At 35.6% G+C, this 27,255-nt stretch overlaps 1 protein-coding gene across 4 annotated transcripts in view; it reads left to right on the top strand.

Annotated features, from left to right (window-relative positions):
* Positions 1-24,652, top strand: part of SENP6 (SUMO specific peptidase 6) — a 72,532-nt gene extending 47,880 nt beyond the window's left edge. For 3 of the 4 annotated variants that reach the window (XM_058801407.1, XM_058801406.1, XM_058801405.1), the window contains 14 exons: positions 1,618-1,788; positions 2,666-2,708; positions 4,231-4,410; positions 6,260-6,486; positions 7,077-7,183; positions 7,269-7,385; positions 8,239-8,361; positions 8,592-8,684; positions 11,711-12,144; positions 15,089-15,192; positions 17,286-17,374; positions 19,581-19,649; positions 19,838-19,988; positions 22,191-24,652. In XM_058801407.1, the coding sequence (XP_058657390.1) occupies positions 1,618-1,788; positions 2,666-2,708; positions 4,231-4,410; positions 6,260-6,486; positions 7,077-7,183; positions 7,269-7,385; positions 8,239-8,361; positions 8,592-8,684; positions 11,711-12,144; positions 15,089-15,192; positions 17,286-17,374; positions 19,581-19,649; positions 19,838-19,988; positions 22,191-22,391 (2,109 nt within the window). In that variant the 3' untranslated portion in view covers positions 22,392-24,652. Of the gene's footprint in view, positions 1-1,617; positions 1,789-2,665; positions 2,709-4,230; positions 4,411-6,259; positions 6,487-7,076; positions 7,184-7,268; positions 7,390-8,238; positions 8,362-8,591; positions 8,685-11,710; positions 12,145-15,088; positions 15,193-17,285; positions 17,375-19,580; positions 19,650-19,837; positions 19,989-22,190 lie in introns of those variants that run through there. The other variant, XM_058801408.1, reaches the window with a different exon arrangement.
* Positions 24,653-27,255: the final 2,603 nt, after the last annotated feature.

The following is a 27,255-nucleotide window of genomic DNA, read 5'->3' as shown; positions in this document are numbered from 1 at the left end:
TGTGAGGCTCAAAGCTTGGATTATAAATAGTTCTTGAATTAAGTTATTCTGGCAGTATGTGCTGAATTAATTGAAAGCATTGCATTGTGAAGGCACTGGTGTCTGACTTCTGAAACTCTCTCAAATGTTTTTTTTTGTATATCCATATGTTCCTGTTCACTAGTCTTTACAAATCAGTTCTAATACTAGATGTTAGATTATTTTAGAGTCCTAGCTTACTTTTGAAAATGAAGGAAATTAAAAAAAAAATTGTGAAATATAACACAACTTTTACATTGATTGAATTAACATACCAAGATTTGGAGATATCAGAGCAATTTTCTTAGATATAATAGAAAAAGCTTTATTCAACTTTCTCTCAAAATATTAATTGTTTACTGAAGAGACTAGTTGAATATAGCATCACTTCAAACTTTGCTGTTTTATTGTTGGTTTCTGATTTGTTATGAACTTTTAATAACATTCAGCCAGTCCAGCAGACAAAAATGAAAACCTCTTTTCAACAAGAGACCTAGGAAAACATTTTAATTACAGGGATTTAGAATCCCTACCTTCTTCAGTGTATAAAATGAAGGAAGCATCCAAAAGTAGACTTTGAATTATTGCCAAGATAGGTTAGTCATTCAGGACTTTGAAATAATTTTCGAGATTTAGTCTTAACAGAATCCCTTAGAATGTTTTTCTGTGGGAGTTTAATTGCATTTTGTAATGAAAATGAATGTTTATTTATGGGCAACTTTATGAAACAATATAAATACCAAAGAAAAGACTAGTGTACAGAAAATCCTTCAACAAAATAGAGCAATATAAGCAATACAACAAATTAGAGCAATATAAGCAATACAAACAAATAAATATATTTATAGGCTGGCTATCAGCAGGCTTTATTTCATTGCAATAGATTTTTTGGTAAGATAATTCTGTTGGTTAACAGGATACTTCATTGAGATTACAGCTTAAATTAGCATCTAGAGACTTTTCTTGAACTGGGGCCAAACACCACATGGCCTTCTTTCAATGTTTAGTCTTCTGACCTTGGAATCTATCCTAAAACCATCTTAGCTCTGTAGAGATGCCTTAAGGAAGTTTGATTGTGCTTATTTATTTATGTTACTTGAAGACTGTATTCTGCTGACGTGGTGATGCAGTGTACTTCAAGAATTAGTTACCAAAAGCTTGGGTTAACAAAAATGGAAATAAAAAATAAAACCACCAGCATTGTGGTGGTTTTACAGCAGTAGTGCTTTTTTATCTAAATAAAACATATTAAAAATAACTTTGCTTTGCTAGACTGCGTAGTGTTTCCAAAAGATAAAAATAAATTGTTTTTGGCAATTTAGAAGCACTATTTGTGGTTTGGAAATGTCAGTAAAGTGTCTGCAAGTGTCAGGTTACCTTTTATTTTCTTCTTGAATGTAGCAATATTAACATCTTCAGGTGTTAAAAAAAGTCTTTTAGGAATTATCTCCCTTCTGCATATGTTTGAGACGGATGCTCTAGTAAGTAATCCTGTTGACCAACAGAAAATTAGCTAAACATTTAGTCATTAGTTTCAACGAGCTTGATTTAACAATAAACCTTGGTGAGACATTTTGAAACCTGAAAATTACTTTTCAGTTTGGGAACATTGTGTCTAACACTCCGATAAAACGGCGCAAAGTTATTTCTCAAGAGATGGTAACCGAGGCCGTACCTGTAAATTACCAAAACTCCTGTGAAAGCGTCATCCTGAACTGCCGAAGTATTCGAATCGGAATGCTGCGCAGAATGGTCGTGGAGCCTGTGATTGTGAGTACCCTTGCTCTTGCACAGCTTGCTTTTCAGGCTTTGATGGACAGTGAATTTTTGTATTTGAACAACATAATATTTTGCCTTTGTCTGGGGAGCAGTAAGTTTGTCTTTAATTTCAGAGGCTGTGATTTCCAGAGAACCTCAAATTACTGCTATGCTCTATCACATGCAGTCTAGCTCAGGTTCTTAATAGAAATGTTGTGCTGCAGTACTCTGAAAGAACTTGTCTGCGTGCTAGGGGGAGGTTATGGGCTAGCATGCATTTGTTAAAAAAATTGAAAACAACAGCTACAAGAAGTAGATAGGTGCAAGGAAGAAGCATTGTCCTAAAGGTGAATAATTTTACTTCTACAGATTTTTTTTTTTTTTTTTTGGTCAGCCTTGTGAGGTACATGGAGTTTTCAAAGAGTCCTTGAATGTTAGTTGTATGCAGTCAGCCAGAACAGAATGGAGACTTCTTGCTGGAATAACCACAGAAACAGCAGCGTTGTTACATGTTCTTTCCACCTCGCTACAAAACACTGTTGTTTGATTCACCTAAATGCTGATAGATGACATCTTCTTTTGAAGAAATAGAAATTGTGTATTTTTCAGAGTATTGAAGTTTTTGAAAACTGAGTACTTCACAAAGATCTGAAGTTTAAACAGTCTGTATGACTGAAAGAGACTAGAGTAGCAAAGAATGTGCTTGACTCAAGTTGTGCTAAAATGTACATTTTGTTTTTTCTTAAAACTTGCATTTCTAAATGTTAATTTTTTAATGTTTATTACTTATATACTAAGTCCATTGAAGTATGTTTGCTAACAGTTTAAAGGCTTTCTGCAATTAAAATTTGCAGAAGATGTGAGATCTTAAAATTGTGTTGTCTTTCAGTTTTGCCTGGATTATATCAAAATACGCCTAGAGAGTCAAGAAGGTGAGTACATTTTTCATTTTATGTTAGTACTCAATATAATTAAGTAACTCTGTCAAAGGTATTAATAAGTGAATCCGAAAGTAACCTTTATTCTCGTTTTGTCATTTATGTAATAAATTATACTGGTGTCTGTAGTCAGATAAAAGAAAATGGAGAGTAGAAATTTGACCTGCCCTTTAACAAAAGTGATTAACAAAAATAAAAAGCAAGAGCAACCCTCCTGTAAAATGTTAACTTTTTAAAACTTTATTAGTTCTTTAATTTCAGTGGTGTTAAGTAGACAATAAAAGCCACACTGGTTTCTTGGACCTTTCCTGTCTAGATCTCTCTTCATAGTTTTGTCTCTAGTGTGAAAGTTGTGTATTTCATGTCACTGAAAGAAATAGTGACATAATTTGGAAAGGGTCAGTTACAACTCCTGCTCTGTTTCCTTTCTTTTCTTTTGTAGGGTTTTGCTCTGGGCCTGAAAAGCTTTGTTACCTTTTGTTAATCTTAAGTTGCATTGTTAAGATCCAGTCCTGTTGAATGTTGCTGTTGTTATTTGTAGAAGAGAACTGTTCTATTTTGTAGTAATTACATGCAGAAAAATGTCTCACAACTGTAAAGACAAGTGTAGCCTTTGCTCAGTCAAGTTTATATTGCATCTAAAATACAGATGCATAGAAACTGAGTTTTCATGCTTTAAATGCATTTTGAAAAATAAAACACTGAAGAGCTTAGTATAATTTGTAGAAAATAACTGTCAAGTTCTAGTTAAAACAGCTGTGTGGTGCAGTTATTTCCACGGCACCTAATTCATCAGTAGCATAAAAATGGTGACCCATTAAATGCTGTGTCTCTTAGGGCACTTAGCACTTTTTTATTTCAGGTATTTTTGGGGTTTTTTGTTTTTTGTTTTTTTTTTTTTTAGTTTTGCATGTATATCCACTTCTGTATCAAGTTTTATAATAAAGTAAAAACCTGTAAAAAACTTAACATTGGCATTGGCAGCATCTGATGCAGTGTTAAAATTCGACCATGTTACTGACATTTCTTTTGGGGAATAAATTTGGAGTAGTCCTTTATTTCCTCAGGCAATCAGATAATTTCTCTGCATGTGTTTATGCTTTTCTTTTTAAAGTTATTTTTCATATGAACTTGGGAACTTGGTCAAAGATAAATGTACAAAGAAAATTTTGCAAACTTACTGTAAAATATGTCATAGCATATTTTATATTTTATTTTTAGTTGCAAATTTAAATCACTGGAAATTGTGGGGATTTTTTTTCTGTGGAATAAAAAGAGTTGGTGGGCAGAAAACAGTTTGCTTCTGATGGCTTTCTTGTCATCTTCCAGATGCCATTGGAATTTAGTCTGTCTTTTAAGACATGAAAAACCGTCACTTCTTGCATGTCTGTTAAAGTTTTAAGTACTTAAGAAATTTAGTGAGCACGTAGCGACTACTTGTTGAAATCAAGGGGGACATTGTAAAGGAAACTTACAGATGTTTCTTATATTTTAATATGTCATTATTTTCTCATAGAATCAGAAAGTGATATCAGAGAGATTAACCTGAAAACTTCAGAGCTTACTAAATGTGAATGGTGTAGTGTCCGAAAATTGCCAGTAGTTTTCCTACAAACAGTACCTTCAACCTGTAGCAGTCTGAGAGATCAACTGAAAATGAGTAAAGATAATGTCTGGTACGAATGCAAAGGAGACAGTAAGTAAAACAATTTTATTCTACTATTTACTTCAAATTGTAAATTCATGTTTTGGGTCATGAATGAGTGATTAAGACAAAAAGGGTCATCACTGGCTGGGGTAGCTGTAGTACTATTACCTTCCCAGGCTGAGAAAGAGTACAGTTCAGAACAGATGGGCATCCTCTTTGTCCAGAAACATGCTAGTTACAACACTCAGTCAATTTAGTACAGATTTTTTCACTAATATTTGTACTGAATTAAAGCAAGTTGGTTTGGTTAGTTTTTGTATAGAAGCCTTTACATTTATATGTCAGCTTTTTTAATACTTCTGCCATCTGTGCTGTTCTGCTGACAGCCTTTAGTTTTAGTAAAACTGTTGTATAGGCTGGCTTGGGTTTTTTTCTCCTGGCATACCTTTCATGATGATGTGAGATAGACAAATACCTGCTTGGAGAATATGTGGATTATGTTAATATATATTAAAATTGAATTTAATTTTTACATAATTTTCAAGGTGCTAGCATCTTAATATGCACATCCGTTAAATGTGACATTTAGTCCTCTTTCTCTTCAATAGGCTTTTCTTCAGGTTAGATTTTGTGGTTATTTATACTTAGACACAGTTTTGTACATACACAAATGCATTCAAACAGAGGAAGAATGCTTTCAGCAATTTTAGAGTTGAGTGCTCCCATAGTACTGTGTAATAGTCTCATCCATGTCCTGTAAGAAGTATGAGCTGTAAGGAGTCTTACAATTACAGAAGTAATTGGAGAGCATGCAGGAGACTTGGACAAAATTCTGGGAGCAGGAATAATTAGACCCCAGGTGGATACAGGTGTTCACAAAAAAGCAGAAAGATGTCTGTGTGAGAATGGCTCTCAGCAGTGTCCCCACCTAGCTCTTCTCCCTGAGGCTGTGGCACAGAGTTTTATATCCAGCTGCTTTATTGCATTTGATATGCAGGAGCACTTTGTGATAGCACACTTGCTCTCTGCTTTGTAAGCAATGAAATTAATTTAAGCCTGTATCCAGAACTGTGTAAGCAATTGTATGTACATGGCTAGCTCCCAAAACAGAACACCCAAAAGCCAGTTAGATATCTAAATTCTGTGTGCATTGGATTGGGAATTGTGCTGCTGAGGAATTATTTTTCTCAAGAGATAGCATGCTGGGTTAAGAATGACCAAAGGGAAATGGTTATGCTTGTGTCTGAAAAATGGAAAAACAGGTCCTGGCAGCTCTCTCTTGGGCAACAGCATGAGACTGGGATTTGCAGCCTGAATTCTGTTACTTTTTCTGATTGTGTAGAATAATTCCTTTCAGTGCAATTTACTGCTTTTTGGTTTTTCAGATCATAAAAATGGATGATATTTACATAACAGCTGATTGATCTGAGTAATTCTCTCCAACTTCTTCAAAAACAGTGATGTTTATAGCACAGTCTTCTAGGATCAGAGAGGAAGCTACACCGAATATACAATTTTTAAATTGTAGTGAAATAATAGGATAGGAACTGCAGTAAGAAAAAGAGGAAGTATTGGTTACAGTCTTACTCTCTGATAACAAAGATGTTATTTCAAAATATGTTTTAGCTTTGCATTAGTGTCATTTAAAAATGTATCCGATGTAATATTTAACATTTCTTGATTAAGGTAGAATTTGAATGCACTCTTTGCAAATGCTGATAAAAAAGGTTTGGCAGTTAGTCCTTCTCTCTTGTCTGCTCACATCTGTATTACTTCTTACATACATTATCAGCTGTGTGTACTCATGTTGCCCTAAAATTCCATGTAATCTGTTTATAATTGCAACATGCTTTATTTTATTCCTAAATGAATAATTTTCTCTCTGCTTTATTTGCAGGTCAGGAAGAACAGTACATAATTTTAATTTTTGAAACTGGTCTTGATCCTCATGCAAATTCAATATTTGAAAAAATAATTATGGACATTGGTATTAGAAATAACATTTCTGACTTCTTTGTGAAAATTTCCTTTGAAGAAGCCAATGCCAGGCTTGTTGCATTTACTAAGTGCTTGGAGGACAATTCCAAAGGAAGCCCATCTCACAGAGAAAGCAAAATAAAAAATGTAACTATGTTTTTGCTTTAGAACTAAGTCATTGCGTTATATGGGTTACAAATACACTAAGGATAGTGTGTTAGTCAGCCAAAAAAAATTCCATCAACTTTTGATGGCTTTTGTATGAAAATTCCCAGACTGGTCCATGGTGGATTATGAAACTATGGGAAATAGTCTGTACGTTCACAGTACTTTCTAGGGTGTTTAGTTGGATTGTAAAGTTATACAATGGTCCACAGGTAATGTTGATACTTAAAAATTATTAAGGGATAAGAAATCTTTACTATAATCAGACAACATAACTTTTTCCAACTGGTAAAATTATGGTATTTCAAACAAGAAATTAAGTTACACTGTTGTGGTTACAGTTAATTAATGCTTTCATTAAACAACTACATTTTAAAGAATTAGAAAGTTTTGTGATTCTGCAAGAAATGAGCAAAGACCTAAGTGTAATAGATGAAGTAGGAAAGGAAAAAAACCCACAGACTTGAAGTTCTCAAAACAGATATTACACTGCTGGACTTCACAAAGTTTTATTACCATTTCAATAAAATTGAGCACAGTATGCAATTTAATATTGACTCTATTCTCTTAAGGTTGCTTCTGAGTCCAAAATGCAGCAACGAAATAAACAGTTACCATTTTTTGATGATGATGAAGAAATTGGCGAACCACATACAGTATTTATTGGTCCTATAGAAAAGTAAGATATTTATTTTTGCCTGTAATAATTCTCTGAGGGGTTTTTGGCATTTCATACTTCTTATTGAATGTATTTTTCTTCTCAGGTTGATAGTTTATCCACCTTCTCCAGCTAAAGGTGGTATTTCTGTGACCAACGAAGACCTCCATTGTCTAAATGAAGGAGAATTTTTAAATGATGTTATTATTGATTTTTATTTAAAGTAAGTTTTATTTCACATCAGTTTTTAGTCGTCTTTTACTTTGAAACTTGAAAAGTTAACTTAAGAACTTGAAAAGAAAACTTAAAATTTGATAGGTAAACAACTATGCATAGCTGTAATTTTAAAGGTTGTTTTTGATCTTGCAAGGAAGTTTGGTTCTTCTCTTGTCCTGCTTGACAGTGACATTTTTCTTACCTGGAGAAAGGTTCTTTGAACTTTTTAACATCTCAAGAGCAAATTTAAGTGAAAAAAAAAAAAGAAAAGGCTTTTTTAAAGTTCAGTTGTGCTTTCCAGAGTAGCTGTGTTTCCTGGAATTTGTTTTGATTAATGTAATACATAAGTTAATTTTGTGCTGTCACTGAGGCTACAGATGTTAGAATTATATTAAATTGTTACATGCTGCTGGTTTTATGCCACACATAAAGTATGTGTATGTGTATGTTAAAGTCTATAAACATATTTTAGAAGTAAAAATCAAATTAATGTGTCACTCTTGGGACTGTTTGGAGATCTGGTGGCTCAAATACAAAATACAGGTCTCTTAGGTTTTTATGTAAAGACTCCTTGAAAATTTATTTTCCTGCCATGAAACAAAAATAAATACAAGAACAGTAGAAGAGCTTGTTGATTGAGCAGAGCAATAACATCTTGAAATATTAATACCTTGAAATATTTACATATGTTTTGCATTAATTAGTTCCTGTGGATAGTCAGCTCCAAATAGCTGTTCTGTGAGAAGCTGCTACAATTTGGTGGGGAGCACCTGTTAGCAGTCCTTTTTACTCTGTTGTTGAGTACTTTGAATTAAAACCTCCATTATTTTTTCTTTATTTTCTTTTTTTTAACTAATTAGGTATTTGGTACTTGAAAAGCTGAAAAAAGAAGATGCTGATAGGATACATGTGTTCAGTTCATTCTTCTATAAACGCCTTAATCAAAGAGAAAGAAGAAATATTCATGAAACTTCAAACCTTTCGTAAGTCTGTTGATAAGTCAGTTTAACATAGAGCTAATGCAATGAAGATTCCTAAAAACAGATGCTATACAGGGAGAAATAAACAGAACTCTAGGAAACATCTAGATTTGTAGCAGACATAGAATATCCCTTGAAAATCTTAACAACCTGTTAAGGTGAAAATATCTGGAAAATGCTCCCTCAAATAAAATAAGCCACCCTACAAATTGTATGTTGTTTTCTTCTTTCAGAATACAGCAGAAGCGACATGGGCGAGTAAAAACGTGGACACGGCATGTTGATATTTTTGAGAAAGATTTCATTTTTGTTCCCCTTAATGAAGCGTAAGTGAACATACTTTTTTAGCACATTTGGTAAATGCTTAAGCTTCATAATTCTGAAATTGAAAGTTACATTACAATAAGAGTTGAAGTTAAAAATTAAGAGCATAAACATCTTTTTCCAGGTGATAAAAATTAAGTAGTTATGTAAGACCTTTAAATGCTGTAGTATAAGAATTATCGGACAATATAAAGACAGCTGAAATTAACTTCTGTGAGTACTTTTTCTAGATTTTACCTCAATCTCTTGCATTCTTTCTTCTAATCTTCTGGCATTGGTAACTTTTGGATTTATCATTTTTAGTCCTTTCTAATGAGACCTCTCTGGTACAGATGGAATCTTTAGTTACAATAAATGAATATTGAAAGAAATTTTAATTGAAAATCACTACTGCCTTGAGAACTTTATTCTTTTTCTTTATATCCCTTTGTCCTGCTATTTGTTAAGGGTCAGGAAGCAGACCATTAGCATTCTAGTGGTTACTGAGAGCTTTGATGGTGCTTGCTTTCCTTAAGATCAGAGCAAGTTGTCACAAACACATTTCTCTATATCACAGAAATAATCTAAACAGTTCTTAAACCAAAATATTTATAAAAGTTAAAGTACTGTCTTTTAAACATATGCAGTAAAAACAAAATAAGGACAGATAGACAGGAATTTTCTAACTAACATCTCATAGGCATACCTAGCTGATGTTTCAAAAATTGAAAAAGAGGTTTTTCTTAATAAAACATGATTTATCTCGGTACTGTGCCATTGTGCAGTGGGAGGCAAATTTTTCAATCTTCTCGTTTTCCTGCCTCCTCTCCAGCTGAATTCTGAGGCTATCAGAATAGAGACAGTTACGAGATAACTGGTCATACATAGATCTGTTCTTTTTATAAAGTTGTATTTTCCCAACAAAGGTGTTCATCAGCACTAACTTTAGTTTTTGATGTACCATGACCTCTGGCAAGACATCCAGATCAGGGGATTTTATTGACTCAGGTGTAAAGTCCACTGCCGGTCCCTGTCCAGACTTCATCCTTCTCCCATGAAACTTAAAGTACTAAAACTTTTGTTTTGTGTGTCATTTAAATTTTTAGTTGCCTTTCCACTTGTTTTACGGTTCACTTCCCACCATCTTCTCATGTGTCATTCACATATGCACATGGGTTAGGCATAGGAGAAATGAGTATGAATTAGAAGTTCCTGAAAAGGAAAACAAATAGTTCTGTGGTTTTATAAGAATTATTTATGTTGCTAGTAACTTAAAACACAGTAGTTTTCAATGCCTTGTTCATTTACTGACAAGGAACTAAAGCAGTGTCTTTCTCAGCAAGTAGAACACAACAGTTCGTACTGAAGGCATAACATTCACACCATGTGTGAGTTGGTGATTTCAAGTTAGAGTAGCTTGGTCTCATGGACTCATCCTGTTGTGATTAGAGCATGAGAAATGTACTCCTGGTGTGCATCTGTCACCTGGACATAGTCCTGTTCACACTTCTTAGAACTGTCCCTTCACCTTAAGCTGAACCTTGTCAAGTGGTGATGGTAGGACCTTGATTTGCAACAGTGGTTTCTTGGTAGGTACAGTAAGAATGTTGCAGAGCAGAAAAAAAACTAAGTAGCCAGGGAGATGAGAAAGTGGTGGTTTGATGGGGAGTTGCTTTGTTTTGGTGTCTAGTTCCAACAAGTTTTTCCAGACTATCTCATAACCACTAGATTTGGGAATGTAGACTCATCATTTAACCAGCTGTCAGTCTGCAGTAAGTGGAGGTGGGCAGGTTGGCTCCAGGGCAGAATCATTTTCAGAACAGTGTGTTTTGATTTAACCATGACTACATCCATGTCCTTTGGCTGTACAGTCCTTCTTGTTCAGGTCTCCAGTGAAAACAAATTGTTCTCTTAAAAGTAACAGACTGTTCTCTTTTTACATCCAGGTTAATATGCTAGTCTGCTGACATAATTGGTACAGAAAGTCTCTGTTAATAAAATACACACACTTTCCAGGGCTGAGCAGTACTAAATGTGTTCATTTATTAGATGTGGTGAATCATTCAAGACAAACCATGCCACACATGCTGCTTTCAATAGCCACTTACTTTAATTGCCATCAAGTTTTGATGCAGTTTGGGCTTCATAACCATCTAATTATTTTTTTAGCATGGCAGTTAGACATGCATGTTTTAGCTACTGCTTTTTCTTTTGTCTCCTAAAACACATTAAAACGTGACTTCACCTGTATAATATATAGCTAGCTTCTGTTATTTGCTGTAGACAATCAAGGATCCCTCAGAAAATTTCATAATTGGACAATCAAAATCCACTAGTAATGCCTCAGTCCCTAAATTTGCTGCTGCTCTGGTTCTGATTGAGTGGCAAGTCAGTGAAGCCTAAAGAAGCAAGGAAATAGGAGGAAACTGTTGCCAAATTTGCCCTTTGTGTTGGGGATATAACTGTTTTTGATTTGGAAAACTTAGAATGTAAATTCTGTGAAGGGTGAGGAAGACAGCAGAGCCATTGTGATGGCATTAGGAGCACTCTTTCTTTTCTCCTTCTTTAACTTACTGTTGACAAGATTTCATTAAAAATCTGAAGTGTTAAATACAGTTGTGAGATCACATAGGTGGAACGGTATGGACAATTCAGCCATACCATTAGATCTGACTGCTTATGTTGCTAGTGCTGAACTACTAGAAAACTTCAAAGAGCCATAAAACATGAACTCTACAATATTTAGTTAACGCATTAATGAAGAAAATGTTTAAAAAGAAATAAGCTTTGATTCAGAGAAATAAAAAAGTTATAAAGTCTGAGCAAATTGAAATAAATATTTAAGACAGCACCTGTTTTTAGCTAACTGCATCATATTAATTAATTTGTTGGTGATTATTTGCATGGAGAAATTGTACTTTTACAGAAGCCTGTGAAGGCTTGAGTAAAACCTAGTCAGAAAAGTGAACAGCTATTAAAGTTTGTCTTTGAATAATTATGGGGGCATTCATGTAATTGCAAGTTTTTAATGTATTTTTTTCCATTGCAGCGCCCATTGGTTTTTGGCTGTTATCTGTTTCCCTGGTTTAGAAAAACCCAAATATGAACCAAATCCCCATTTCCTTGAAAATGCTGCAATGCCGATGAAATGTTCCTCTTCAGATGGAGAGAGCAGCACACCATCTCCTTTGCCAAATGAATTAGATGGACAAAACTCGCCTTCCAAGTCTACAGCAAAGAAGACATTTACCAAAAAGTACAGCACAGCTTTAATCGACCCAAACACTGAAATAGAGGACAGTGAATCTTCATGTTGTAGAAGAAGTCCTTGTAGGGGAAAAAGTGCTTTCAAAAAACTGAATCAAATAGACAGTGATGTGGAAGAACCTAACACTGTGGAATCAGCATGCCATAAACTAGACCACAGAACTCTGGATGAAAACGGTATACAGGGTGAATTCACAGCTGCTAGCCAATCTATGGGTATGTAATTGTAAAAATATGCACATTTTAATGAAATATTTGGAGATTTCAGATCTATTACTACTTCTGCAATGGTGTAAACTTCATACTTCAAAAGTTTACTATATGGCTTAACTTCAAGTGCTTGCAATATAAGTGATTCATAGGTATTGCATTTTACAAGTTTTTGTGGCTTTTGACAGAACTCTCACGGCAAAGGGCTGGAGATAAAACACTGTTTTCCTAAATCAGATAAATTTTTCAATTCTATGACCTTTTTTCAAACAAAATAATTTTGTAGATGCCACTTTGCATCCCTCAAGATTGCAGTTGTTAGGGAAAGAATAGTGGTTGACCTTGGATCCTTATAATGTATGTGCAGGGGAGAGCTGACCCAAGATTATGTGAACAGCCTTAATATCGGTGTCTTATTTCATGTTTTGCTTCAACACTGTTAATTTCCTTAATGTCCTGATAAGAAGGTATGTAAAAAGAGTAAGAAGAAAAGAATTCTAAAAACAAAAAAGAATTTTCTCCACTGTGTTACACGTAAAGAGGCTGTCTCAATTCATTGCTGCTGTGGGGACTGAGCTCACTAATCTGCAGTTTGTACCCAAGTGAGCAAAGGAGCTGGCATACTTTTAGAGGCAGGTGAAGGAAGTAGAAAAGGGTTGTTTTCTCTGTTCACTGCAACATTTGGATCTCCTTAAGGCATAGAGTAGGAAAATGACTATGCAAAAGCTTTTACTTTAGTCACCAGTAGTATTCCTACTGACAGTTTATAGAGTAAGGAATTGTGTACCTTATGTAGTACAAGTTCTGAAAATATTACCATTTGTATGGTTTAATCTGTATACTGCAGGCTATTACAACTTCAGTATCTTTGTGGGTATAAATAGTACTCATTTCTATTCTAAATGTATTAATTTGTGATAACATGGTCACTGTTCCTAGAAGGTCTTGGACAGGTGGATGTAGATGTGTTCTTGTTTGAGTCGATTTTTCACTTTGTGTGTGATTGTTACCATTTATGATATTGCTGCTATATGATGGGGTGTCAACAGTAGGATGCTGTGACTGTTGCTTGTCTGTAATTAGTTGGAGTGTGCCTTAGGACAGGTTTTTGCTAGGATTACATTTCCTGTGGGTTTTTTTGTGACTGTGTTGTACTGGCAGCTGATGGTCATTCTCTTTCTAACTTGAATGCTCAGATTCTCTTGCTCAAGTATTGAAGACGATGCACCCTTTCATTAAAGCAGATGTTCTAAGGGGGCACAGTCCTGATTTAAGGCTGAGATTGACCCTAAGGATGTGTTTAGGTAGCTAAATTTAGAAACACTGTATTTAAACTTCCATTTCAACCAGATGGAAGATGGGCATTCTGCCTTGGGTTATCTGAGCAGCCTTCATCTATTGCTCCAGATGGGTGTGGATCTTGACTGTGCCAAATCCATCCCTGTAAGTCCTGGATATCCTTTAAAAGACAGCATGTGCCTCTGGTAGTCAGTGAACCCAAGAGACTTTCTCTTCTTATCCTACAGCAGATACAGAGTAGCTGTTGAGTAGTTCTGTGCTCTGATGCTGGTTTCCTGGCATGGAGACCCTAGGTGCTGACTGTACATGGGAGCCTAAACTCAGATGGCTTGATCTTAAACTAAATCCTGGTGTTGAACTTGTGAATGTGTAGAAGTTCATACCCAAATAACTTTGAAGTCATCCAAAATATATCTATTTTTATTACTTATCTAATTTTTTTCTCAGTTTTTGAACAAGATGTGTTTTGTCTCAATATTAGTACTTATTTTTTTTAAATCTGTCACATTAGTATATGACCTACTTCTTATGCTAAGGTCTTTTCAAAGGTACTGAGTGAAACTAATTCCCAAGTTTTTCCCTGTGGAACTGCACTGGTGACCTCTTTCCAAAGTGTTACCTTAACATCTCTTTTGAAATATTCTCAAATGTGTGTGTTCTCCTTTTTTTTTCCACTAGCTACTTCACTGCCCTATTTACTATTACAGAAAACCTAGTTTCCTATAATAGGTAATGTCCTCCAATGACACCATAACCAATATTATTTTTGTCATTGTTTTGACGTATTACAGTAGCCCATTTCTAGGAAGATTTCAAGTTTTGCTGGAATGAATTACTTATTTTTCATTTAATTCCACAGTTTACTATTTTTTTATCAAAATCTGTCCTTGTATGGCAGTAGTAAGACTAGTGAGCCTGTATCTGTCTGTATTTGCTTCTTATACAGGTATAGCTAGAACATTGATTTTTTTTCTTTTTCTTCTGAGGTTGTTTCCCACTAAATATGTGACTAAATACATAGAGGCAATTGGGAGTGAATTTAGAGTTAATCTTTTATGCAATGAACTGAAATATTTCTAAGCTGCTGCTCCCAGGAGAGCTGATCCTTCGTTCTGCCCTCCCCACTAGTGTGTTCCTAAGCTGCCTTTCCCCTTCTACCCACACAAGTCTCCACAGTGAACTGATGGAAGAAATTATTGCAGTTGAAAAATAATAAGCTAGTGACTGCCTTTTTCAGTGAGATCCACTCATTGTGTGTATGGATGTATTTGGTGATATGAAAGGAACCAGCTAGGGATAGGAGTTGATGGTCATTTTAGAGAGCATATCAGAGTGCCCATTTTGGTGGCAATATCAATTTAGACTCTTATAAAGGCTCCATGGAACTGTGGGGAAATTCCATAGTGGGTTTTAGTCCAGGTGTTTCAAATTTATTTAGGTGTTTCACACAATAGGAAACAGTTTCTGTTGGGCTAATTAGAAGAAACTTATCACTTTTGTTCAAATGCATGAGTAAATTATATGTTAGCTGTATCTCAGTTACTTTAAGCAATCCTGAGGAAATATGAGATATTTATTTAAAATGAGTTTGGTCTTCAGTGCTGACTTAGTATTTGATATTTAAATATCCTGCTGTCTGTGATTGATACAGATGGATTGCACAAAATCAGACTAAACTATAGTGAAGACTCAGCTGATGGCAGTAAACTAAATGAAGATGAGCTTATAGATTTTTCTGAAGACCAAGATAACCAGGTAAAGAATTTAGCAATTTTATTTAGGAAATGTCAACTGTTGTGTTGTATTTTGAATGGACAGCTTAAAACCGGTGCACAGATTGTGAATGTACATTATCCAAAGCTACTTATCTTTACAAGTGTCAAGTCCAAAGCACTGGTTACCTACAAAAATCTGCAGGTTAGCTGACAGAGAGGATTATACGTTTGTTCATTTGTCTGTTTAATAGAAGACTGCTGTACTGATCCTGCATGTAATTTTGTGAGTGTTTTGTGTAATGACTATATTGCACAGTGATTTTAGTGGGAGCACTGAAAGTCAGTACACTTCTATCTTTTGTCTCCTCCGCTCCATGTTCATCTACTAAACCCAAGAACAAGTTACTCTTCTTTCAGCTGCATTTCCTGGATATAACCAGACACATTTATAAGTATGTGTTGCTTTGTTGTTTTGTTTCATTGGTGCTTCTCCTAATCAGATTTACACAGCATGAATTTATAATCAAGTACCGTTCTTGTTCATATTGGAAAACATTTAGATTTTAAATCTGTGGGAAGACTGAATATTAAAATGTCCCTGACTCACTCAGTGCTGGGTGTGAGGGCATTATTCCATAGCTCTGATGCTTCTGTAAGTGTAAGTTCAATGCAAGTTACACATTTGCTCTTCATAACTGGCCTGCCTGCTCATGTCCCAGTTGTATGACCTTTTCTGGTCCTCTGAGTCCAGAAAAAAACTATTATTGTTCAATCTGCAGCTCTCTGTAATGACTTCCAAGTAGCTATGTATATGTGTACACATACATACATATAAAAGCTCCAGTTGATGTTGAAACCTAAATGTGTTTTCTTGACTTAGCCCATGTCTCCTGTCATGCCAGCTGTGCAGACATTCTGAGTTTTGCCTGATGGAACTGCCTGTCTGTTTTGTAGCAGATAGAGTTTCCAGAAGATGGAGAATAAGTAGTATGGTATTTCCAGTGTGAAATACATGGCATGAAGGCAGGGAAGCAAGCACATGGCCAGCTGCGTTCTTTGAGGAAAGGAACAAATTCCAAGCTCATTTGTTGCTGTGTAGCTTAAAATTTAATTCTGGCAGAAGCTGTCACTAATATATTCTAGAATGCACAGAGCGAGTTTAGAAATGAGCATGACAAACTGAGGGGACCAACCTTTTCATCTGCCAAAAAAGAAGTTGAGGCTGCAACAAAAACCAGTGTATGAGGAGCAAGGCAGTAGTTTCTAATATGATAACATATTCATGCCATAGCTTGAGGATTTCAGTGCCAAGATCCTGTGTGTTAGTGAAATGTGCACAATGCACACAAAAATGTTAATAAATCATGCTGGTACAGGGATTCCCATTTTTGGAAAGGACCTCCTTCCCCATAATGCTGTGATCTGTGAAGTAATGTTGAATTCAATGGAAGGGTGAGAAACTATGGATCACTGGAATTCTTCTAGATGCAACAACTTAGTGCTTTTGTTCATACAACTTCTGTATCGTTCCTAGCAATCATTATTGAAATCAAAAGGCCAGAGGATGTTTCCAGGCTTGTGATGTGACTGTTATTGCAGTCCATAGTCCTGTGTGTCATGGTTTAATTTTCCTTGCCCTAAGAATCAAGTTGTTGCATTTTGGAACAAAACAAGAGATTTATTTCTCAGCTTGTTGCAGATCTTGTCTCGTTTCACCTAGAAGAAAACATGTTTGAAACTGCCAAGCAAATTTCTAGTATTGACTGGCAATGAAAAGTGCTGATAATTTGTATTAGAACCAGATAGTGTTTTGTGAACCAGCCACAGTGTTTTGAACATGTCGGTTGCATTTTATAGTTTCATAGTTTAGACGTATTTTTATAGTTTAACGGCTGAAATAAATAGCAGCATTCAATCCATGTCATTCCAGCATGAATTTCAGAAACCACGTTGCTAAAAGTTAGTCAGCTTAACAAACAGTGAATAATTTCAGATTAAAGCTGTCATTTCTTTATTAAACTCAGTTATTGGTGTTGAATGAAAATGTTAAATGTAACCATAAATTCCTTTGCATCTGTTTGAAAAAAAAACAGTATTAGCTTTTAAATACCTGTAATAACATTGCTTCTGTAGGAAGACAGTAGTGATGATGGTGGCCTTGTAGATGATAACTGTAATTCAGAAATGGGACAATGGTACCTGAAGCCAACTATCTGCAAACAGTAAGTATTAAAACAGTTAAAATGGAGATTTCATAGAAGTTTATGAAATATAAAAGATAATAATTTTGAGAAATAGTCATACATGAACCTTAATCAGCATGCTGTTAGGATTTGAGAGAGAACTTTATATTGAAGTCTTCAGTGAGCAGCAAATTTATTGAATGAAACGACTAGTGAAACAATAGCTTTTTTGGTTTCTGTTAAGCCTGTGTGCTGCATCAGGCAAATGAAGATTGTTTCTTACAATAAGGCTGTTCTTTGGTATTTTGCACTTGGATTTCTGCAAAAACAAGGTGCAGAAGCATGTTCAAATGTATCCTATATTAAAAAGCAGGTTAATGTTTTTAAATTAAATAATTAAAAGTGAAAAAAACCTTTATCACTAATCAAATTATTAAAGGAATATTGGAGTAATTTTTAACTGCCCCCGTTTCTTATCTAAATAAGATAGCTGTTCCTCTTTCTTGTCTCTCTCTGGTTTTTTTCCTCTAATAAAAGAGTTCCACACTTCTTAAAAATTTTTTTTATGTGCTCTGGATTTGAAAACTTTTCTTTTTTAATATTTGATACCCAGGAATAATTTCTTAGTAAATATTTACTACAGTTCTTTGCATTATGGTGTGATAGATGCATGATTCGAAATCCAGAAATATTGCTACTAGTATTGCCGTCTTGACAGTTTTCTTTGTATTTTTTTCATAATTTATCTATTTTTGTATTTCCTTTCTTGTGACTACAAGGCTTACAGAAAGGTGAAGGCTTTCACAGTATACTCACAGTACATTCTTAGGAGGCAGAATAAAATTACAGATTAATATATGTTATGGAACATAGGACTTAATACGTTTTCAAGAAAAAATCCATCTGTGTTGTGTTTTAAGAATATTTATGAGCTTCTGATTATAGCTTGGCTAAATTTGTCCCATTTTGATGACAGATTATCTGTACATAATACTTTCCAGCAGACCATATTTTAATCCAATGTGAAATTTCATAACATCTTTGATGTTTAAGTATCAAAAGTCATTAAGGGCACTTAAATACTCTACCATTAGCATATTTTAAAATTACTTCTATATAAAATAGAAAACTACCTTGAAAAGGTTGTCACTTCTTCCCCTTGCAAAGTACTACTTTTTTCAGAAGAGCATTTTAAAGAGCATTTGATGCTTTTTAAAGATCAGTACCTATATACATACTTTTATCAGAAATTAAAACAAGTACAAGCAAATATTATTTAAGTGATCATCTGCTTATGCCTAAAAAATTGCATACATGTAAATTAGTTTATAAATGCAAACACACCTGTGCATAAATGCATGCAGATATTTTGACTGAATTTGCTAGTTTGAAGTTTCTTTGAATTACACTTTGAATGTATATGTGTTATTGTTAGGTAAGAAAAAACAGAGATTTGTGAAAAGTAATTGCATTTATTTATCCCTCAAATTACATACTACATATAATGCTCAAATTCTCAACTCTTATACAAGTTAGCTTTGATGTACACATCCAAATTGCATTTAAGGTGGCTGATAAGACTACTGTGCTTGTGGCTCCTGAAAAGGTAGTGTGCTTTAGTGATATCCTATCGAGTGATGGACACCAGCATCTGTAGTGTGCAGGAGAGGACTTGAGCAGACTTGGTTCTCTAGAAAATACTTGGTTATAGATACTTTCTGTTAAAGTCTTCTAAATAGACTTTTTAAAAGTCTTCCAATTAGAGTTGGTGGGTGTTTTGTGTGTAACTGTCAGCTAGATTTCAGATCCAGACTGGGATCAATTCTTGAACATGCTTTCCTAATGGTTTTCTTCTAGTGTGAAGAAAGTGTGCCATCTATCCTCAAGCTGCTACTCCAGCAGGACATTTGTGGACTCTGTGCCTTACTTTCTCTTGCCAGTGTCCCAGACACCTTGTGCACCTAAAAGAGCATTAGACATCTGAAGGTGTTTTAAGCAACTGTAACAAATTGTCTGACAATACTGTATTTCCTAAGTACATTCCTAAGTGTACTTAGTGTATGGATAAATATAAAGATAATTTGCCATTTAGTTATCCCTACTAGGAGGTTCCAGCAGTGCTGGCAGAACTTTGCGGTATTGATGTAGTTTTGTTAAGGCCACCCCACAGACTCTTTCTGTGTAACATTGTGTTTTTCAAGCTGCTGTAAAATACTGTGTACTTAAAACTTGTGTTCTGTGTTAGGCCCTGCATTTTGCTTATGGACTCACTGAGAGGCCCTTCCCGGTCAAATGTTGTGAAAACACTAAGGGAGTAAGTTTCCTATCTGGTGCTTGGGGCCTTTTTAGTTTGGTTTGCTTTGGGATTTTTTTTTTTTTAATTTGGTTCAGGTTTTCGATGGGTTTTTTGGTGGGTGTTTTGGTTTGTTGTTTTTTTTTTTTTTTTTTAATTCTTCAATGAATTAAAAAAAACATTTTAATTTGCATGGTCTTTTATTGTAGATATTTAGAGGTGGAATGGGAAGTCAGGAAAGGCAGCAAAAGAAGCTTTTCCAAAGATGTCATGAAAGGATCCAACCCAAAAGTGCCACAGCAGAACAACTTCAGTGATTGTGGAGTGTACATCCTCCAGTATGTGGAGAGCTTTTTTGAGGTATGTATGTCCTTGAAGCTATTTTGATTCCTGCAACAATCAAGTATAAGCTGTGAAAATGATTACAACTATAAAAGCCTCCTAGTGTAGCTCAATACCGATCAATGAGAGTATGCATTATAAACTAATTTTTGCATAAACACACAGAGTAACTTTTTTGAAAATAAACTAATTAACCTTTTTAGTTGCATGTACATAAAGTAATTGTAAGCCATGAAATTTTCGAGAGAATCTAAAGAAAACACATTTAGAGTCTTCCTTTCTGTTCTTCTGCTGTGTACCCTTTAAAATCATCCAGTAGAACTTGAGATCAAAATCTAAACTAAAAACGCACTACAAAAAGCTTAATAATTTTCCCCTGAGAACTGTGACTGAATAAATTCAGAAATGTGACACAGGTAGGAGATTTATGTTTCTTTTGGGAGTGTTTTTAAATTGTAAGAAAACATGTAAGTGAAATCACTACAGCTGAATGCCAAATCTTGTTTCCATTGAAGGAATTGTTTGAATGGTTACTTACTTGCAAGCTGACTTGGTCTTCAAGTTACAACTCCTTTCCCAAGAGGAGGCATTAGCACCTAGAAGGTCTAGATTGGGAGGAGAAATGATGGTCAAGTGAGATGCTGCCTGCATGGGACAGTAACTCTTTAGAATCCCTGGTGCTTTAGAGCATTGTTCTAACCTGTCCTGCAGCTAACCCTTTCCTGGAAAGGCTGTCAGCTTACCCATGCCTCAGCCCTCCCACCCTCCATTCATACATTACTCAAGAGCAGTAAGGCTTTAGCAGAATGCATTCATGCAAATGGAAGGCAGAAGCTTTGCTTTACTGACGAGTTCCTGACAGCTTAGAACCACAACCAAGGGCCTCCTGTTTTGTTCACTGGGGGTACGAGGAGCAACCGAGTTTTATTAACCCATTCCTTTTTGGAATGGTTTAATAAAACTTTCTCCAAGTTTTATTAGCCCATTCTTTTTTTGCAATTGATTGCTGGATTATGCCAGGCTGAATCCCTTGTCCTGCGTAGTCCAGCAGTGTGCAGCAGCTTTGTTTGCCAGAGAATAGCCACAACACATACATGTGACACAGAGCAAATCACAGGATATTCTCAGAATTAACTGCAGTGGGGAGAGAGGGAAAACCTGAGCTGGCTGCACAGTACTAGACTGTCTCGAAGTTAGTCAGCGAACAATTTCAGCTTCGTTGTATTTGGAAAATTGCCCACAGTCTCATTTTGCAGCAGCTCTACAAACTTGGAGGAGAGTGTGTGGGAGCAGGTGCTCAGCCTGATGTTTGTGCGCGCCAGAGGCCGCCAGGGGCCGCTGCGGGAGGGCAGCGCGGGCTCCCCCGGGAGCCGCTCGCACCCTGGCGCCGCTTGTCTTCCCCGCGCTGAACTGACTCGGGAAAATGTTGCTCGTGCAGCGTTAAGCACTGACTGTTCCTGTGAAGAACGTCGCTGGTTTTTTTCACATACAGCCTTGCTGATCTTACCTCAGTGGTGAATGTAATTCACTCTTAAAGAGCCCTGATGATGTAAACTGGAGTACAGAAAGGAAGGAATTTCTTTGAGACAGCACTGTTCCCCAGATTGTCATTTGGTTGGGGTGGAATTGTTGTACACTGGAGTAGAGAATGCTTCATAATAATAATTATCGTAATTATTTGGATGAATGCTACCTAGCAAGAAAATAGAATGTAAGTATAATAAGCATTGGTGGTATGCAGGCGCTTTGCTTTCTGAGGTGAAATCTAAATCTGTCTTGCCTAGTTGGTCATGATTCTAAAGGCTGTTTATAAGAAGACAAATGTTTTGGACTCCTGATTAGCTCTACATTTTGGTGCTTTAAAAATGTCCTGTATCTTTGCAGTAGTTTTCTCTCTCTATTTTTTTTTTTTTAATTAGGAGAGTTTTACACATTTATGCAGAAGACAAAATGCTTAGTCTAAAAGTTGTAGCAAACACAGTAGATTGTTCAGGCATTCTTATAATCAGGAGTGTGATCTGGATGGATTTTAGTCTGTAACATACTGAAGCATGATTGATTTTACCATAATTATACATGTACAAACCATGGAAATTGTAGAGATTTTGTTCCATGCTTGTGGAATGAAGTGAGGAAGAATGTACTTTTCCTCACTATAGTTTTCTTCCATCATTGAGGTTATAACTCTTTACTGTAATATCCAAATGACCTTTTTTTCAGAATCCCATTTTGAGTTTTGAGCTACCAATGAACTTAACAGACTGGTTTCCACGCCCAAGAATGAAAACCAAAAGAGAAGAAATACGAAAAATAATCCTGACGCTCCAGGAACAGCAGAACAAGGACAAGAAGGGACAGAAAGACCCAAATTCAATGTTGCAGGAAAAGACAGAACAACTTACCAACAACAACTCAGACTGAATGTTGTATCTGTTGCATGTTAGCTCCACAATCAAAACTGAAACCTACATTTCTGTCTGCCCAAACTAAAGATTTGGCGTGTTCTCTGTTCAAAGTTACTTGGGAATGTTTAATGCCTGTATAAATGTGTGTAATAAAATGGTTTAATTCCCAGAAAGATTAAGTGTATTAAGTGAGTCTGTACATATGTTAATGAGGCCAACTTTTTCAGCATTTGTAATTACTTTTTTTCCACTTGATAGGGAGCTTTTGTTATGTATTTCTGTTAATAGAACTTAAATAGCAACTTCTAAACATAAAGGAAATAAAGAAAATATAGGATAAAATGGTTACCTTTTTCTTTTTCAGTTAAGTTTTAATGTTACGTGCTTAAGTAACACCTAGGGAATGATTTGGTAGTGAGATAATTCATATTTTGACCCTATTTAGTTGCCCTTTACAAGATTATTCTGCTTGTGCTACAGACAATAATATGGTTGTGTCTCAATATACCATGGCCTCCAAGGGTGATTCCCATCCTCCCAGTATCTAAGTGTAGGCAGTGTCATAGTTCATAGGACTGCTTCAGAATTGGGGGTTTAGAAGATACGCATTGCAATTACAATTCCACCCTGCTTTAGTGGGACAGGCTAGGGAAAGGGGGAGAGTGCTCTTTGACCAGAGGTAAACTCTTCAAACAGTATTATAAAAGTGATTTCAATAAAGTGATCTTGAGTGACTCTATTAAAACATATTTTGTGGATCCCAGTTGTTGTACAGGTGTATTTTGAGACTTTCTTCATTATAAAATTGTATTTTGGTAAGTGTACTTGGAATAGCAGATTGCCCACATTACATTTTCTATGTTACAATTCTGAATGTTACATTCATATGTGCTTTATCTAAGTAATGAACATTTTAAAAGAAAAAAAGTGTATGATTACTATTTTTTCTAATATCCATGCAAAAAACCAAAATACCAGTGTTCATTGCTTGCTTGTTTGTTCTTGGCTTTATGTAGCATCAGACTAATGTAGGGACTTGCTTGGATATTTCCGGTGTATTTTGATTTTACTACAATCTGAAATGTCATTGTTGCTTAAACTGCAAATATAGCCCTTTATCCCTGTTCTAAAAAGACTTTGTCATTGAAGTGAGGAAAGTAAGAAAGGATTTGTTCAAGGATATATATATTTCCACTTTTCTACTTATACAGGTATCTTTGAAGGGAACCAGAAAGTGTCACTTCCCAGGAAGGAATTTGTGGGAGTAGAGAAGGATCTTCTATCTCTCCTTGCAGATTACATTTTCTCTCCTGATTTTTCTGCTGGAAGTGTCATTTACTATTCCCTTCTCCCAAAGAGAAGCAGCAGAGAGTTCATTAGCTGAACTCTGGGCCCATTGAGATTTTATTTTTGTACACAACATCAGGTCTTAACTGACTGCTTCATGGCCTTCATGAGTTTTCATTCTCACAAAACCCTGAAAATGCAGCTGCTAATGATGTTACTTCCAGGGCATTCCTGCACAGAGGACTCTCTCTGGCACCCTCTGTTCACAGAGCAATACAACTGTGGGCTGCTAATCTTTTGTACAGATAACTGGGATTTAGGGGAGTTGCTCATTCCCTGGTTTCTCTCGCATAAGCCCTGGGCCCCATGGAAATTATGTAAGTACCACATACATGTGTTCTGTTAGACATGACTCCTGCAGTTTTCTTGTTGAAAGAATGTGGGGGCAGTTTCCTGGACAACAAATTAAATATGTAATGTGCACACCTCTTGAGTTGTTTCCTCCTTCAAGTTTTTATCCAGTATTCTTGCCACTGGTGGGGAAAAATAGGGATAAAATAGTTCCAGATTGTGGAAATGCAGGGTCTTGTGTATCTGGCTTTAGGGCAACTGGCATATTGGAATAGTAGTTTATACAAGAGAGGGAAGGAAAAGAATTTCTTTGAATTAGAGGAGAGACAATTGCAGGTAGTATGTATTCCTTCCTAGTCTAGGCTTTCCCAATGGTATGTTTTAATTATACGGAATGTATCCACATTTCATCGATAAAGTAGTTTTCCTTTTTCTGATATTTGTGATGCAAGTTCATATTTTGATGCGGAATGGCCTGGTGCTTCTTCCTTTTCCTTTCTCTTTCCTGTCTTCCCCTTCATCCTCCCTCCCTTTTTACCCTTTTTCAAAGCAGTGAAGAAAGTGTTGGATTTACTGTCTTTCAATGTTAAAGGTCTCAAGATCTCCAGTCACATACAGCAAGATAATATACATGTTAAATATAGGAAACTTATTTTTTTAATAAAATGTGATGTTAATAGAAAAAACCTACAGAATTAAGAATGAGTTATTTAAGACCTTCTCGACTTGCTTTAACAAGCTCTCTACTGCATGTGCTTGTTAAGTGTTATTTATTAACATGATGGTGGGCAATGCTGCAATGTTTTGCAATCTTAACAAGTTTTACCAGTGCGTTTTCTGAATCAGATTTATTCAGTGGAAGCTAGTAGGGTGGGGACTCGATAAATGTATTTAATAATTACATGACAACACATGCACTCTATGGAAAGTATATGTTGTATATTTCTTTAGAGGATTCAGGCTTACAAGTGCTTTAGGAGTAGCCTGACTGCATTCTGCAGTGTAAGGGATCAGATGGCCACCTAATTAAATGTATCTGTTTGTATTGTTTTTCAGGTTGGGTAGAATAACAGTTAAGAATTCCTATTAAGGTTTTAGATTACTTAGCATAAAAAATGCATGTTCTTGTGGTGCACATTTGCAGGATAGCTGCAAAAGCAGAGGAGACATCTAAGTAGTCCCTTGTGACGTTTCTATTTTTCCTGCTGAGAAACTGAGCACACTCTTTAAAAACCAGAGACTTAGAACAGAATTGATTTTTGAGATTGCACTAAATTCTTGTATTGAAAGAATCTGACTTGCAAAACTTTCAGTAAAAAAGAGTGAAAAATCAAGCAAGCTTTACAGCAAGATGAGCAACCTATGGTGTTGATTTTTATTTTTTTTTCATGTCTTGCATAGCAGATGAGTTCAGCAGAAAATGTATGATTTTTAATTTCTATTAATATGGTACCTCTGGAAACTGAAATACTAGACTTTTCTTACCAACAAACAGCAGTGATTCCCTTAATTTAGTAATTAATGTTTTTCCCTCTGATTTTTAAGTAGAATTTATGTTTGGTCACTGGTTAAAGCTTTACATTGATAACATGACACTTGTATTTTACCATATGAGCAGAAGTAGGTATAAAGATGCTTGCTCTCTGCAGTCTTGATTATTGGGACTAGTGAGAGGTACTGGAGTCTGATAAAAGATTTTATTTTTATTTTGGTACAGCACTTTGTTATAACAGTCTTCCTTCGGTGCTGCATACTCGGTACCCCTTAAGAATCTCTGTGCAGTAACTTGAGTTCACAAAGGTACTTCTCCCAGTTTTTTTACTTTTCCCATCTACTTCTGGAAATCAAAGGGAAGCTGATGTTACAAACCACAGCTTTGAAACAGTAAGAGTGAGGCAACAGCCATTTTACTTAACTCTCACCACCATATTTTTGAAGTAAATCCATTCTGCTTTACTCAATAATGCCTGCTGAAAGATGAGATAAAAGATGTCTGTTTTCTAGGCTCCAGTCTGGTTAAAGAAGGATGTAATCCACAAGGTGATTGTTCTCTCAGTTGTGGTCTCTTGTAGTTTTCTGGCAGCCTTAATTTTGCTTGTTTTTCACAAATTTGCATTTGGAGTTGTGCAGCCCTGTGGTTACAAAAGGAAACTGGGTAATGTACACCATTCCTCAGGGATTCCTTATTCACTTTTGAGAGTAATTGCTAGCCACAGCCTAGATTCAAACAGACAGCCTGTTTCTTTGCTAGTGTATATTTTCCCATTTGTTTGTTTGTTTTTTCCCTTAGTTTTTTCTTTTTTCCCCTGTGAGATTCATAGTTTATATACCTGGGGGAGAGTAAGCAGTGCTATTTGCAATGCTTGATGCTTAAAAAGATAGATAAGCTACGTTCATACATTAATATATATGAACAGAAGATTATCTGGATTTAAAAGTATCCAATTTCTAGTAAATGAGACAGACTTTACTTACCTGCCTTTTTTGGTTTTTGTCTTCCCTTCTTTCTTAGCTGTTAATGCTTATTAGTCATGTAACTCTCTAGAGTTCTTTGGGGTATGACTCTACCCAAACAATCATCAGGTAAGTAATTCAGCAGTGGCAGGAAAGAAAACTATTGCAATTTTTAAAATAAAAGATTCTTGTATGTCTGCAGCAATAGAGCTGAAAGTACAGTGTAAATAGATGATTTATTTTAATAGAATAGTCAAATCCACATCGTACATCTGTCCATTTGCACAGGGTGATAGTTATAGATGATACTTAAAGTTCCATTTTCAGGACCAGGCTCTCTTACTGTAAGCTGGCTGGATAAGGGTAATGGGAACCAGACTAGTTTGACTCAGCTGAGTATTTATTCCCCATAAGCTGTGAGGATCCACTTAGAGGAAAAGCATCGTGCTCTGGCCAGGATGAGCTTCCTGCCTGCAGAGTCTGTGTAGAGTGGCCTAAACACCAGAGATTAAAGCATGTTGGATTTCCTCAGTGGTGTACCTTAGGGAAATTTATCAACTATTTACACAAAACTGTGTCTGTTTAGAACTGTATTCTAAGTTTAGGAACTTAGTTTACTTTTGCACATATACTGATGTCAACTACATATACTATAACTGAGGATACCAATGTTGTCTCACAGCAGTAGTTTGCAAACTGTTAGCAAACCTCTACCCCATTGTCTTCCAGATGTAACTCTGTAAAACAAGCTCTGTGACAGTGCCTGTTTACCTCAGGCTTCTTCTTCC

This window comes from Ammospiza caudacuta, chromosome 3 (genome assembly GCF_027887145.1).
Source record: "Ammospiza caudacuta isolate bAmmCau1 chromosome 3, bAmmCau1.pri, whole genome shotgun sequence".
Taxonomy (NCBI): domain Eukaryota; kingdom Metazoa; phylum Chordata; class Aves; order Passeriformes; family Passerellidae; genus Ammospiza; species Ammospiza caudacuta.
The sequence above is the reverse complement of the archived record's forward strand: the minus strand, read 5'-3'. Positions and strand labels throughout refer to the sequence as shown.